The sequence below is a fragment of the Terrapene carolina genome, unplaced genomic scaffold (genome assembly GCF_002925995.2).
Source record: "Terrapene carolina triunguis isolate 2854851 unplaced genomic scaffold, T_m_triunguis-2.0 Scaffold58, whole genome shotgun sequence".
Lineage (NCBI taxonomy): Eukaryota > Metazoa > Chordata > Testudines > Emydidae > Terrapene > Terrapene triunguis.
This window is the reverse complement of record NW_020664409.1, coordinates 79,688,828-79,704,721: the sequence shown is the minus strand read 5'-3', so window position 1 is coordinate 79,704,721 and position 15,894 is coordinate 79,688,828. Positions and strand designations below refer to the sequence as shown.

The 15,894-nt window shown below is 41.1% G+C and overlaps 1 protein-coding gene across 3 annotated transcripts in view; it reads right to left on the bottom strand.

Moving 5' to 3' along the window:
• ATP6V1C1 (ATPase H+ transporting V1 subunit C1) overlaps positions 1 to 15,635 on the bottom strand; it is a 41,779-nt gene extending 26,144 nt beyond the window's left edge. Inside the window, exons 1-3 of one of the 3 annotated variants that reach the window (XM_024208945.1) lie at positions 15,458 to 15,635; positions 5,441 to 5,623; positions 1,250 to 1,317 (exon numbers count right to left, since the gene is read on the bottom strand). In XM_024208945.1, coding sequence (XP_024064713.1) covers positions 1,250 to 1,317; positions 5,441 to 5,572 — 200 coding nt within the window. In that variant the 5' untranslated portion in view covers positions 5,573 to 5,623; positions 15,458 to 15,635. Of the gene's footprint in view, positions 1 to 1,249; positions 1,318 to 4,837; positions 4,867 to 5,440; positions 5,624 to 15,457 lie in introns of those variants that run through there. The other 2 variants (XM_024208946.1, XM_024208947.2) reach the window with 2 other exon arrangements.
• Between the last annotated feature and the right edge of the window lie 259 nt (positions 15,636 to 15,894).

The following is a 15,894-nucleotide window of genomic DNA, read 5'->3' as shown; positions in this document are numbered from 1 at the left end:
TGTGTGTGTGTGTGTGTGTGTGTGTGTGTGTGTGTGTGTGTGTGTGTGTCTGAAATATGTTGTGAGGTTGGGAACACCCACAACCAGCCTTTCAGGTGCAACATTGGAGAAGCCAGACACGCTGATGGCCCATTAAAGGGAATCCACGCTCCCAAGGACTGTCCCGGGAACCATATACAATGGAGACTTCTCAGAGATAGCATGTAGACAATGGAGACTGCTTGACCCACGTCATAGCAAAGGATCTTTCCAGCAAGCTGGAAGAAGCTATAAAAGGAGGGGAAGGGATATCATCACTTGGCCTCACGCCCCCCCACAACTCAACATCTGGAAACATGTCTGGTGGACAAATACTTTGAACTGGGGAAATGGTCCTGGGCTGGAGGAGAATTCCAGCCTGTGTACAGAAGATCTGTAACCTGCTTATACTATCAGGGTGAGACACTGCTTGATTCAAATCTTGTTATTTATAGAACTTACATTGTGTGCTTATTTTAATTTTCTTTGGTAACGATCTCTATCCTTTATTCCTACCACTTATAACAGCTTAAAATCTATCTTCCCGTAGTTAATAAACCTGTTTCATAGTTTACCTAAAACAGTGTGTTGTGCTTGAAGTGCTGGGAAAACCTCTGCTCAGTGTACAAAAGCTAGTGCAGGTCCTCTCCACATTGAGGGAGTGGTGCACTGGGTAATAAACTTACACTGGTCAGGCTTCTGACAAGGGCAGAATGGTACATCCCTGGGGTCCTAGGCTGAGGAGCTGGGGGAATTGGCTGGAGCCTCTCTATTGTTAGTTTATGAGTGGCTGGGAGAAGCATTTATGTAACTCAGCTGGGTGTGTCCCTGTGTGGATGTCACAGAGACAGTATCTGGAGAGGTCTGTAGCTTGTCATAGCATAACAGTGTGAGATGGAGCCCAGGCTGGTAAGCCAGGGGACTCAGCAGTACTCCAGTTCCAGTTGCACCACAGGAAAACCCATCATACTCACCATCACTTCCTATGATTCTTAAGCCAAGATCTGAACACATTTCTCCTGAATCTGGCAGCACGCAGCACTACCACAAAGAACCATTTTTTTTATTAATGAAAGTAATGTTTAGATCTCTCTTTTTATAAAAAGTATGAGTACTATTAAACAATGTTTAGGTCAATCTGCTGAAAGGTTGACTATGGAGTTTGACATTATGAAGGTTGACATGAAGCCTGAACATCAATATACAATATATACATATATAGTTATATTACCCCTCCACAAATGCGTCCAACTTAGCCAACTCATCTGACAAACCAACTAAAATATCCAGTGTGCCAACCTAGAAGAGAAAAAAGAATGAAAGTTTATTAATGGATTTTAGGTTCAAGTCAAGTCTTAGAGACCAAGCACTTAACTGCTAAACAAAAAAAGCTTTACACCGGGGATCGGCAACCTTTGGCATGCAGCCCGTCAGGGAAATCCGCTGGCAGGCCGGGCCGGTTTGTTTACCTGCAGCGTCCGCAGGTTCGGCCGATCGCGGCTCCCCCTGACTGCGGTTCACCATTCCAGGCCACTGGGGGCTGCGGAAAGCGGCAGCCAGTACATCCCTCAGCCCATGCCACTCTCTGCAGCCCCCATTGGCCTAGAACGGCGAACCGCAGTCAGGGGGAGCCGCGATCGGCCGAACCTGCGGACGCTGCAGGTAAACAAACCGGTCCGGCCCGCCAGCGGATTTCCCTGACGGGCCGCGTGCCAAAGGTTGCCGATCCCTGCTTTACACAGTCCATACAAACCCAGACCTTAAGGATTCAAAGCAGTACAAGATATCTGAATTTGAGGATTACCAGACTTTAATAGTAGTCACACAGATCAAATTTTAAACATTAATTGCTTCCTGAAACTGTACTGTCTTAGATTTAACTTAATGTAGCTTGCTATAACAGGACTTTCTGCATTCTCCCCATTCAAAATCCCTTGATACTGTCCACGGATATTGAAAAGTCAATTGTTATTTATCCCAAGTGATTTGCTGCAGTCTTTTTGAGTTCTGTACGTAGAAGTTGCCAGTCTGAATCAGACCTGATATTCATCTAGTCCAGCATCCCATCTCTGAGGGTGGCTAGTACCAGATGCTTCAATGGAAGCTATAAGAACACTGAAGTAGGCAGATGTGGGATATTTGCCACCCATATTAGGTCTCACTCTTATCTAATAATTAGAGATTGGTTTAAGCCCTGAAGCATGAAGTTTAACATCCCTTCCAAGATTTGTTGCTATTAATTATAACAACTCTGGATGCTCCTTATTCATATATGTGTCCAGAGTACAGTAATGAAGTGTAGTTTTTTAGCATTGGTTCTTACTTCTGCCACCCTCCAAAAGCATTCATCTTCCTTTCCTTTTTATATATAAATGTGCAGAAGTAGCTGCAAATATTTTCAGGAGACTAAAACTTAACCATTTTAGATTCAAATATTGTATAATAAGTTTCAAGTGTGGCTTATACCAAATATTTTGGGTGCTAGTTATTTGATGTTTAAGTCACAGGAAGGTCTTGGAACCTCACAGATGGTTAGGCTTCCTCAAATATACAGACAAAAATTGAAGGAGTTGGGTTATTTTTTGTAAACATGTAAAATAAGATTTTTCTGAGCTCTCTTGACGTGTCCTGGTACATGTTGTTCAAATAAAGAAAAAAAAATGTTTTATGAAGAATGAGCACCAAGTCTACAACCTTTAAAAGCCACATTTAAATGCAGCAATTGTGTTACACTGAAAATTAAATAAAGGTGTGTTACAAACCTTTATGTAGACACAATCATTAACCTAAGCTGTTGAAGACTCCAAATCCAACAGATTTCTGTTCTATGCACTCACATATACATAAAAATGTGCCTCAGGTTGCAGTTTAGAATACAATCCCTGTACCCTCTTCTTGCCTTGAGGGCTAGGAAGGGAAAGAGGATGTTTCACATTCTAATCCCTGATAGTGGCCTACTTACAGGTTCATATACAGCCAAAAATCCTAAAGTGAATGATTTATGAGATACTGGCCTCAATGGGGAGAAATCTCAAGAACATCTTGTGATATTTTGATGCCATCCAAACCTTGACCTAAAGCTCCCTCTGCACTTGAATACAGCCTGTTTGTCCATACAATGTTTAGGCTGGAAGAACACAACTTTTGGCCATATAGTGTACACAGGAATTAGAAGCTGAAGGTTTGGGTCACAAGTGTTCTACACAAGCACAGCACAAAACAGTCTTGACTCCATGAGGAAAGAGTCTTAGTTCAGCAAGATCAGAGAGAAAGGAAAAAGGTAGGAAATGCCTGCTTAGGTCCCCAATGAGGGGTACAATAGTAAAACCACAGGGAGCTGTCCTAGGAAGTATTGGTCTCACCACTGCAGACAGACAATTATTAGATTCTGTGCCAGAGCCACAGATACATTAAGCTTGCGCTTGACACAAGCTAAGAGAAGGAGGGAAGGAGAGGGAAGATGGTTTTAATCTACCTTCTACTCTCAGGATGCTGGGGCTGAAACTTCTACCAGCGTAATATAGAGCATTTCCAGGGGTTCTTTAAATTATACCAGCTGGAAACAACTCCTAAGAACCTCACCACCAGCTGAGAATAAACTGGAGCATTGTGCCCTCTGGCTCTCGCTCCCAACGACAGCGACAGGTAGCAGGTGGAAGGGATCAAGGACCTCGCCTCCTATTTAGGAATCATTCAAGTGACAGGCAGATTTTTCCTCCCTTCTTCCTTTTCTCCTTCGGTAGATTTTTCTTCTTTCAAAAGTTGATTTGGACTTATAATTTCTTATTGTTCCTGAGACCAGGATGTGCCTTTTCTTATTTAATGCACTGGCTCCCAACTGTGACTGACAGGAAGAAGTAAATCCAATTCAAGAGAAACTGCTTTCCAGATTTCCTTCTCCTTGCAATGGTATCCACTGTCTCCTATTTTTTACTCCTGGGGGAATTCTGCATCATTGCACACGTGCAGAAGGCATGTCCCCTCCAGAGGTTTTTTTTTTTCCCTACGCAGAATACAGATTCTGCTGGAGAGGTGTTGCTATTACACCTTTTTCCCACCAGGGGCTGCTGTGGCACCAAAAGAGAGGGAAGTCAGCTAGCAGGGCCAGGTGATGAAGCATGGGATGGACAGAGTGGGGCACACAGGGCTGCTGGGGGGATGGGGGGGGTGGAAGAGACAAGACTGGGGCACAGGCTCAGGAGCTAGTGGGGTGATAGCATTGAGCCAGGGGCTGAAATGGGAGGGGGGCTGCAGGAACACATGGGAACAGGGGCATATTTCCCTGACTGAATGGGAGAGGCAAGGGGTCAGACAGGGTCTGCATGGGGGAGGCTTCCCAACTCCCTAACAATCCTTCCCCTCCTATCCACCCCAAAATCCCCCAAAAATACCAACCTTGTTCCATACTTCTCCCACTCACATCCAACAACCCTCCAGATTCACTCTCAGGCTCCTTCCCAACAATTATTTTTCCCTCCCTCAGCTCCTCCGTTACCCCTGGCCACCCCAAATCTTTGCTCTGATTCTGAGGTAAATACATTTCTGTATTGTAGTGTAAATGAATTACTCAACGTTCTGTATTAATATGCCTAGTAAGGAATCTATTTGTCCTGAATATTTTTTTTTTTCTGTATTGTTAGAAATACTTGCTGACAGGTATTTTGAAATAGATTACCAAAATAATTGAAACTGGTGTGATTGTATTGTTTTATTTTGACAAAAAAAAATGCAGAATTTTGCTGAATTTTAAAATATCGTGTGCAGAATTTTAATTTTTTTGGCACAGAATTCCCCCAGAATTAATTTTTCCATGCAATACCTTGGCAAGATACACTGAAGCAGCACCATCTGCACTGAAGGAGGAAGTGCTGTGTCTGGATATAGGTTCTGTCTCTGACAAAGATTCTGATTTTAATCAAGCCATTTCATGGTATCTCATGTGAAAAAGGAGAAGCAGACAATTCAGAAGTGGACCATAGAAAACCCTACTGCAGACAGCTCATATTACAAATCTTAGTTGATCAAAATACATTTACATCTCCTCCTCCATTTAACTCATGGTTTCAACATTCTTTATTTCTTCTGCAGCAGTTGCCAGATCTAGAAGAATGCTGTGACTGCAGTTTATTGCATCTTCAAGCCTTGCAGAGTAAATAGAACCCAGAACTCAGGATATGTTAAGTAGAAGAATTGATTTTTTAGTTATTTTCTTTAAGTGAATTTATTTCTAATGTTCAGGTCTACATAAACTTCTAATAATCTGTAATTTTCTTCATTAAAATTAAAGTTCCACAGTTCAAACCACCAATAACTAACTAACCAACCAGAAACATAAGTTCACTGAGTTTTTGTAGTAGAAGAGTCCTGAATTAGATAAAGAAAATATTAACATTTTAGGAAATATGATAGAGTATTTACATACCTTTAAGTCAGGGATATTGAACTTTGAATTGGTGGAGAGATTATTATTTTTTGTAGTTGCAGCATGTAGTTTCTCCCATGTCTGTTGACATGTTTTCTCCCCAGGAGCAGAAATAAGCCAGAACTCTGTCATTTTTGTCACTTTATCTTTACACTTAATATTTCTGAAGATAGAGGCGAGACACTGGGAAAAAAAGGATCTATACTTAGCCACAGATTAGTGTCCCTCAAAGTAGTAACTTTAAAAAAGTTTACTGTGTTCTCAGAGTACAGTTCAACACACTGCAAAAAGACTGCTAAAATACCCGTAATGTTACTTTTTTTTCCCCATGACTTGACAATTTACTTTTAAAATTACCAGCCCCGCAAACTCAACCTAGAAACTGCAAGTTAAGTTGGGTTCTTTCAACTATATAAATTCTCCAACAGGACATAATTTACAAGTCTACTGAAGGTGCACAAGTGACAACAGAATTCAGCTCAAACCCCCATAGCCATATTTACTCTGCAGTGCCAATATAAAGAAGGATTTTTTTTTAAAAGCCCAGACAGCAAGCAAATACATCTGAATATATAAGGAGAGCAAATTGGCTTAGAAAGGTGGTGTACATTTTATCTGACCACTTTTTAGAGTAGAATCACACTTGAAGAGCTATTGCTTGCCAATGAAGTAATTTTTTGACATTTACGGCTCTGAAGTTAAGAGGATTTTCCAAGTGGATAACATGAATAGGGAATTTGTTACACATAATCTAATAGTCACTGAATCTCTGATCTCATCATGGTACTTTACAAAACTATACACATAATAGACAGTTGTTCATTACAACAATGCAAGTACTGAAAGAAATTTACAGTGAGACAAGTAAACTTTTCAAAAAAGATCACAGAGGAAGTATTTAGGCACTGTTCTAGACATGAAAAAACAGAACCAAGCCTACTGAGAGTTACTGAACTTTTTGAATTAGTAAATGAATTTTTAAAAAAATCAAGGCTAACCCATCATTAAGTGTACTTCGTTCATTTGAGAATTATGGTTTAGTTCTGTTAATTCCTAATATTTTTTCTATAGTATATTTTGGAAAAGTTGTGAAGTTTTAATGAGACCTCACTAAAGCACTTGTAATCTTTGCTGAGAAAGGGGGCCAGATCTTTAAGAATCAAAGTGTAGGGGTTAGCAAAGCTCTACTGTACTTTAAAACACATGTATCCCCTTGACTGTATGGCTTCCAAATTAATGCAAGTCTCTTCCAATTAGAAGATAAACAGGATGAGGCTTATATTACTAAACTCTGTCTGTCCACACAGATGATATCCTCAAATTACAACTGCCAATTTATTTCCTCCCTTTATAATATGCCCTTTCACCACCACCAAGATCCCTCTTGTAAAGGAAGCTACTTAATGCAATAACAGAATGTGGCACATGACTGCAAATATTTTATGCCCATGAGTGTGAAATGTCTATGCAGGGGAAGGAGGGTGTGTAATTTTTTGGTACATAAAGCCTAGACATCTACATGAAAAAATGCTAGCTATATTATCTCACATCATTTGACGTCCATAGAATTTGATCTGCTGAATGTCCCATGTTTCTGGAGAAAATGAGACTTACGTCCTTCCCTTCTCATGACTTAGAAGCATTCTTTCCCTTGATATATGACAAAAATCCAGTGGCACCTTTCCAGGTGCAACATTAGACTCCTCCTCTACTACCCTTACGCTTAGCCCCGGTCTGCCAGTGGGGGGGGGGGGGGGAGAAAAGAGAGGGAAATCGATCTAAGTTACGCAACTTCAGCTATGTGAGTAACGCAGCTACGTGAATAACGTAGCTGAAGTCGACGTACTTAGATCGACTTACCGTGGTGTCTTCACCACAATGAATCAACTGCTGCCGCTCCCCCATCGACTCTGCCTGCATCTCTCGCGCAGAGGGCTCGTGGGTCGATTTATCGCATCTAGACTAGACGCGATAAATCGATCCCCACTGGATTGATCGCTGCCTGCCGATCCGGCGGGTAGCGTAGACATACCCTAAGTTTCTATATACACACTTACAAAGCAAAGTATTGATGTTGCTTGGTGCATGCGTTGTGGGTTCCCTACTCCAGCTACCTTTTACATCATTTGTATATTTTAATCTGAAAACAGTGGCAGAATGGCTTTGATTTATTGTATAGCACTCAAGCCTTTTTACAGCTAACATTTGCTCACAATCTCTCCTGAGTGGAAACTCCCAATCAGCTTTTGGTTCTGCCACTGCATGAGATGGAGGGAGCTCCACTCTTCCTCTGCCTCCTAACCCTATCCACAGGAAAAGACAAGAGTTCAGTTTAGAGACACACATCCTAACATCTGAAATGCTAAAGTCACTTGTGTTATTTTCCATTTGCCACACTTAGGGTTTGACTAGAATTCGAAAGTACTAAAACTTACTTTTAAAATGGACTTTGTGGGAAGATGGAGGAACTAAAAAACAGGCCTCACTGCAGAATGAGGAAGTAGTTCTTCTGAGAGCAGAACAGTGTAAGCAAATATCCTAGCAAAACCAAATCTGACTCATTCACTCCAGTAAGTGGAACATTACATGTTTCCACTTAGATCTGAAAGGTTCCTCGTGCATATGTTATAAAGTATTTCCAAAAAGATGTCTCAGATATGATCAGTCAAGAGAACAGTTATATTTTCATGGTGACATGGCCTCACATTCTTTGCATTACAGATAATGATGTTGTGAAAGGTAGCTTCTCTGAACAGAACATGAAGTAATCATTAATAAATTCTTTTAAATGCTTAAAACTTTTTTCTAAAGAAAACAGTGAATACAGACTGACTTCAAAATGTCAAGTTTTAGGGATTTTTACAGATAGTACAGAATACCTTTGAAAACTATTTTAACATACCAACATTTAGTCTATAACTTTTTACTTTTTTTTGCCATAAACTATAGAATAGAGGGACTTGTAACAAATCTTTAATTCAGCTGGTGCAATAAAAAATACAGGAGGCTGCCTTGTAGCCTTATATTGTTATATTCAATTCCTCTTTCTGATGGCCAAGATTAGTTTTGACTTACACTATGTTTACCCTAAAAACACTACAGTGGTACAACTGCAGCTGTGCCGCTGTAATACTTTACTATAGATATTTACTATAGCAATGGAAGGGGGTCTTCCATCACTGTTGTAAAATCCACCTCCCGCAGGGGCAGTAGCTAGGCTAATGGAAGAATTCTTCTATCAACCTAGCATCATCTACACTAGGGCTTAGGTTGGCTTAACTACATCTCTCAGGGTTGTGAATTTTCCACACCCCTGAGCGACACTGCTGAGTCGACCTCACTTTCTAGTGTAGTCCAGCCCTAATAATACTTTCGTAACTAGCAAGAGAAAAACGATGTGGCTACGTCAGTTGCTCAAATCAGGATCCTAACAAACAACTCTTTCATTTCCTTGTAGATTGCAGTAACAGTTGCACTTAAACTGTCACCACTCAGGGTTTGAAAAATTAAGTTGCCACCTTGTCCTATGAAGGAAGCTTTCCCAGGCAAGGCCCATCAACATCTGCATTTTTAAAAATAGTTTGTTTCTAGTCCTTTGATAGTAAGATATCCTTCCAAACATGGAATGTAAGCCAATGCAGTGCTGTCATCTGAAATATGCATACAGAGCTCCAGTGCCTCTGCTGCTGCTCAAAGCAGACCCAAGCTGCAGTAGAGTGAAAACTGGTAATTCAGAATATTGTGGGCAACAATGAGAGTGAAAAGGATCTGATAAGTTTCATTCTACCACTACTGCTTGGGAAATCATGGAGCTATGCACTGGGAAGCAGACTGAGGGTTTGTCTTCACATGCAGCAGCACAGGTGCACTTTAAGTGAAGACACTACTACACCAATGGTAGAGCTTCTCCTGTTGATGTAATTAATCCACCTCCCTGAGAGGTGGTAGCTATGTTGATGGTAGAAGCTGTCTACATGAAGAGGTTAGGTCAGTATAACTATGTCACACAGGGGTGTGAAAAATCCACACTCAAGTGATTTAGTTATACCGATATAGGTCTGTAGTGTAGACCTGGCCTGAAAAACAAAGGCTGGCGGAGGGGTTGAGTAGTAGAGAAATACTCCATCACCATCCTCAGAGAAGACTGAAAGCTGAGTGAAAAGGGAAAGCAGAGGAGACAAATACTCCATCACTATCCTCAGAGAAGACCCACACACATGTTCATTAGCAGCCAAGTGTGTTTACCCTAGTCAGGGAATATAAATCAAGCATTCCTTCTCTTTTTCAGTAGCCAGAAGAGAACAGCACCACTTCAAGTTTCTCAGGCACCTATTAGCTGGAGGTTTATATGAAACTGAAGCCCTCAAGCAGGGTAGGAATTCCAGCACCCTTCCATTTCTCATCAGTTGCAAGAAGAGGTTGGCTTCTTACCTGGGAATTGCCCCACACAGTTCCATCAGCCTTTGACTAGTAGTATAGCTATTGTATACATCATATAAAGATATGCAATAATCTATTTTAGGAAAGAAAATATGGCAGAACAAAAGGAGGAGATACTGAGTTTTAAATAAAAATGAGGAGTCCGGTGGCACCTTAAAGGCTACAGATTTATCTGGGCATAAGCTTTCATGGGTAAAAAAAAACCCACTTCTTCAGATCCATGCATCCAATGGACTCCTCGTTATTTTTGTGGATACAGACTAACACAGCTACCCCTCGGATACTGAGTTTTAAGTGACTTTTTCTTCAAAATACATCAATAGAGTTGCAATTAAACAGTAAGCCACTGTTTTGTTCCTTTAAATTGCATGGGAGTGTTGGCTCAGACACGTCTCCCACCACTGCAAACTGTTAGATTTTATCTTTAGGCTAATACGTGTTGGGTACATTTTGAAGTCCTGGCATCACAAATAGTCTCTGCTGATATTAGCCCGAGCGTTGTGATAGCTGAGACTAATATCTGTCAGTTTCTAGGGAAAGTGGTCTCAAATATGGGCGCAAATATAGATATATGATTTTGCAGACAATTACTTTTAAATACTGGAAAACAATTATATAAACAATTACCAACTTTCATCCATGTAAACAAAACCAGAATCATCAGTCCTTTACACCAATGCTGGCAGCAGTTATAACAAAGATTAGTACAATCCTGATTTCAAATGCTAGCACATAGTATTTCAAAGATACTTGTAAATTTTGCTGCTAATACAACAGAGTAGAGTGAAAAAAAGTGCAAGCAGTCGCACAGAAGAAAACTGGACAGCTTACGAATTAGCAAAAGAAGCGGAGTATATAAATCAAAGTTCCTTGCAGACTTATTACACCTAATTTCTTATTCTGACGGTTTTAAATTCTATAGTACAATAACTGAGCTCTTATTTAACTGTCCAATGAACTGGCCAAGTCTATCAAAAAAGTCTGAAAAACCCCTCTCCATTTAATTACGTAGTAACAAGTAGTTTGACATAAATTCAGCTGTTCAGATTTAGTGTTGCAAGTCAGAGAAAAAATGAGCCCTTTCACAGAAAGGCCAAATTCCTTACTGTATCCTGTTTAGAGTCATAAAATTCATATTTTAAAAATCTTGCTTCAGAAATACTTTGACTGTAAATACAAGTTGCCTACAAGGACAGTCAACTTTTTTTCCTGCAAAGAGGTTTACCCAATGCTGTCAAAAAAACACCTAAGATTAAAACTACTACGATTGAAATAAGTAGGTTTATACACTGTGCACGATAACACCCAGAGACTCCAGTCAAGATTGGGTCCCACTGTGCTAGGTGCTATGCAAATAAATATAAGGACACCGTCCCTGATCCGTAGAATCTAAGATGGTGCAATGATTACTACATTTTTATTGCAAGTAGTTTTCAAGTTGTGTCAGATTAAGGTTCAAAGTATAATTTAAGAGTATTACAAGAAACTACTGTAACAATATTAAAAAACTGAACAAAACTGAAGACAATAAGAGCAGCTTAATTGTACATTTTAAAAGTGCCTCTCAAAAGTTTTCAGAGCATGTTTCTAACAACTGAAAGATTAGAAAAAGATCTGTCAAATTAGTTTGCATTCCACATCTGACAGCACTTTGTGTCCCAAGTTTCACTCAGTTTCCCTTATTTGTGAGGTTTCACAACAACTGGGGCTTGGCAGGTGAACAATTTTGAAGAGATAGAACTGACAGGGCAGTAGGGGCCAAGTGTAGTACTGAAGACTACTTTTCACTCATTTTAAGAAAAGCCGATTATGTTATGAAAGACTGTCAAAGGAACATAGTATTTGAATCCCCTTGGGTAATATTCTTTATAGAGTTTGGGGTCCAATGAACACTGGTACTGCTAGCGATTTCTCCGCATTGCAATTATTTCTGATATACATTCATAAGAAATCAGAGGTATCCATATTATGTAATGGAATTCTGCCTGCAATAGGGAAATACATCAATTTCTTCCAAGTCATTGATTTCACAGTGAAATAAATTAATTATAACAATTTGGTAGATATAGTCTTAAGCAACAAGCCAAATAAATGGCAAATTTTCTCATTTGCTAGTATAGTTGACACAGAGTAAATAACTCTGAAGTTTCTACTTGCTTGTGGAAAACTAGACACCACTATTAATTTTGAAAAATAGATACTAAATATAGTAGATGCACATAGTTCAGTCAAGTTGTTTGATTCCTTCGAAGGCTGATTTTTTCCCATTGGTGTTGTCATTTTGTTTCAAGACATTCTGTTACATTGAATGAGCAGAAACAATGGCCTGAATCCTGTTGCATATGAGCAGACCCATGTGCTTATGCAGAGACCCAGTGAAATCATTAAGGGCAACCCCTCCACAATATATTGCAGGAGTGGGACAAAGGTTCTCTCTTCTTCTGAAATGTCACTATGAAAAATTAATCAACTTTTACAAGAAGGTCTGGGAAACTAAGGCTATGTCTATACTTGATACCTTACAGCAACGTAGCTGTACCAAAGCAGCTGCACCACTGTAAGATTTCCCACATAACCACTCTATGGCGACAGGAGAGAGCTCTCATGTCGACATAATTAAACCACCCCCAAGAGTGGCGGTAGCTATGTCAGCAGGAGAACGTCTCTTGCTGACATAGTACAGTCCACACCAGCACTGCTGTCAGTGTAACTTATATCACTCAGGGGGCTGCACCCATGAGCGACATAAATTATACGAACAAAAGTGCTAGTGTAGACATAACCTAACTAGAGTGTCACTGCTAAAAACAAGATGGAACAGATTGTTTAGCATAAGTAGTCAGCACATATTTCAAGGGACCATTCAAGAGGCCCATTGACAACCCCTCCAGTCATAGGGAAGAAAAGTGAGGGGGAAGATGGATTGTCAGTGGGTTCCAGGTTGTTGTAATAAGCCATAAATCCAGTGTTTCTATTCAGTCCATGATTTTTAGTGTCTAGCCAAGTTATGAATTTAAGCTCCCAGGCTCATCTTTTGAAGGTGGTGTGTAGGTTTCCTTTCAGGATGAGGACTGATAGGTAAGATATAGAGTGATCTATAGATGCAACAATACAGCTGTGCCGCAGTAAGGTCCATAGTTAGATATAGTCTTCGTTTCCCAGACCTGAAGAAAAGCTCTGTGTAAACTCAAAAGCTAGTCTCTCTCACCAGCAGAAGTTAGTCCAATAAAAAGATATTACCTCACCCACCTTGTCTCTCTAATATCCTTGGACCAACACAGCTACAACATTGCATAAAGTATTATTAGTCATTTAATGTTAAGGGGCATAGGATGCTGCAGGCTTGTAGATTATTAGTTATATGATTGATCAACTGAAGTCTTACATTTCACATAGACCGTTTTGCTCCAATTATCTTACAAGAAAATGGAATGTTTTAGCTGGTCTTCATGTGGAAAATTTTAAAATCTTTCCACTATCAGAATACAGGATACTGGGCTACATGGACCACTAGTCAGACTCAGTGGGGCCACTCTTATAAAATTATGCATTATTTAACACTTCAGTACTACCAATTGAGAATGTCTATTCTTGTTTATAATAAAAAGTCTCAGTAAAGTTTTAATGGAATATATTTACAACTTAGTTTTCATTTTAGTGTCATTGATTAAGCAGCACATTACACTGAATTTTCCTTGATACGCCTTTATAAACATGCCTGTAAGGGGATTTCAAGATAAGACTTACGATATTAGCAACTGCTAAACTACAAAACCAGTCACAGAAATACATGTTTCCTGGTTTTCAAAATACAAGTTTATATATAATATATACACCTAAAAATTATATTAACTCTGACTGAACGAATAGGAAAAAAACCTATTTTTGGCATCACAATAATTGGATTCTAAAATATGCTTAAAACAACTACAATAGGTACAAGCGGTGGAACTTAATGTACAAGACCTCTTAGAAACATGGAAGTTAAGCCTCAAAGGATTTTTCATCAGGTGACGTTTACTAATGTTTTGGAACATGCCTGCTACCACATCTATATAGATCTTTCTTCATTACTATGCATATTTTCATGAAAGCACTCATGCGGTATCAAGTGAAGAATAGACAGTAGGGAAGATGCATGTCCGTAGAGCCAGCTTTCATGCAATGTGCCATGCATAAGCACAAGCATCCCTAAACAGAAGTTAGAAAGTTCACTAGTAGACTAGTGAGTGTAACTATAATAATGCCAAAACAGGATCTTAATTAGTATGCATTTTATATTGCATTTTCCTAGAGTGATTCAGAGGTTTTTTACATTCAGCTCTCATCTTTACTAAGGTTACTGCAAGGTTTCCAATATCTCAGAATGGAACTGTGTTGTGTATATTTCTTCATTATTGTCTCCAGAAATCACTTCTGGTATGTATTGCTTTGCTATTACTGTCCCTACATTTCATAAAGGGAAGTCTACCATAGCAAGGGAGTGATATTTGTACTGGAAAGAATTTGAGGAAATGTAAGCTTTGTACAAACACACTGGGGAAAAAGGACACATTTACTTTATACATCATAAGACTGTATCACAAGAAGTAGACTACAGTGCTCCATTTGACTGAGCATTCAGGGCCAATCACTACAGGATCGCAATCATTTCCAGGTTTTCACAAAAGCTTCACTTAAATTTACAAGGGACAAAGACATGCTAAAGTTTTTATCTTCAACCCTTGACATCTCAGATCAGATGAAGTTTGTGTCCTTGAACCAGTTGCTAGAAGCAGCAATTTTCAGCATATAACCCTGCACACATACAGCTTCTGCATTTACAACTGACTGACGCAGGAAGGATAGATGGGGTCTTGTAATGATCCTTGATAACTGAAACCTTTGGTGGCCTAGAGCCTAGGAGAGACTGTTATTACCTGACTAAACAAAATTTGAAGAGAGATGTTAAGTGTTTCATTAGACAATAAAATACTTTAGGACCAGAAATCACTAATTCTAGAGCTTGATTTCCCATGGGCCCCACAGAGCCCAAGTTTACTGACCAGAAGGCCTCTTTACACAGCTTTGGGGAGTGGGATTGTTTTTTGTACTTTAGCAACTAGGGCAAAGCTTTTTTGATTTAACACTGGGTCAATTATGTGTTAGCCAACATGGTTTTTAAAAGGATGCATAAGAAAAAAAGAGAGACATTGGCAGCACACACCCTGCACCCAATTTCAGCATCAGCCTCAACCCCTATTCAGCGGGAGGCCAGAGCTACCCGGTGGAGTCTCTTTTCCCCACCGCCCCCAATCCACTGAGTGAGAGGCCAGAGACCAGGCCCGCCCTGGGGAGTCTCTCTGTTACCCCTCCCGCAATCCAATGAGTGAGAGGCCGGGCCCGCCCGGGCGTGTCTCATGCGCTGAGGGGTGACCCGCTCCCAGCCCTGACCCCGCAGTGGCCCTCTCTCGAGGGGACCTATAACCCCGTTCACCCGGGCCGAGTCTGACACACACACTCCCCCCACTGGGCTGGGCCCTTCCACGCTGCTGCTGCTGCTTCGGGACAGCGTCTCCCCGCGCTCTCCGCACTCACCGGTGTCCCCGGAGCGGCCGGGCATGCGCAGGGAGGGAGACAGGGGACGGGACGGATCCCGCTGGCGCGCCCGGTGGGTATTTACCCGTCACTGCTCCATCCCCCGTGACACCAGCGCCCGCCGCCCCCCGGAGCAGACAGCGAGTCACGTGAGGTGCCAGTCAGCTGAGCCCTGCGGTAGCTTCACCCAGGGGAACCGGAAGAGGAAGGGGCGGGGCGCAGACCGGAAAGGGCTGTTGATTGGTGGGCTGGAGGGAGAGTGGGCGGGGAACAGGTGAGGAGCCGAGACGGGTAGGGAGCGCGGAATGTGAAAGCGGGGAGATAGTGGGGGCGGGGCTGATGCCCGCGCGGGGAGGCCGCTCAGTACTAGTCACTACCAGCAGCGACCTGGGCCGCGGGTGTTGTGAGGGACGCCGCCCTCTCCAGGTATCGCTGTG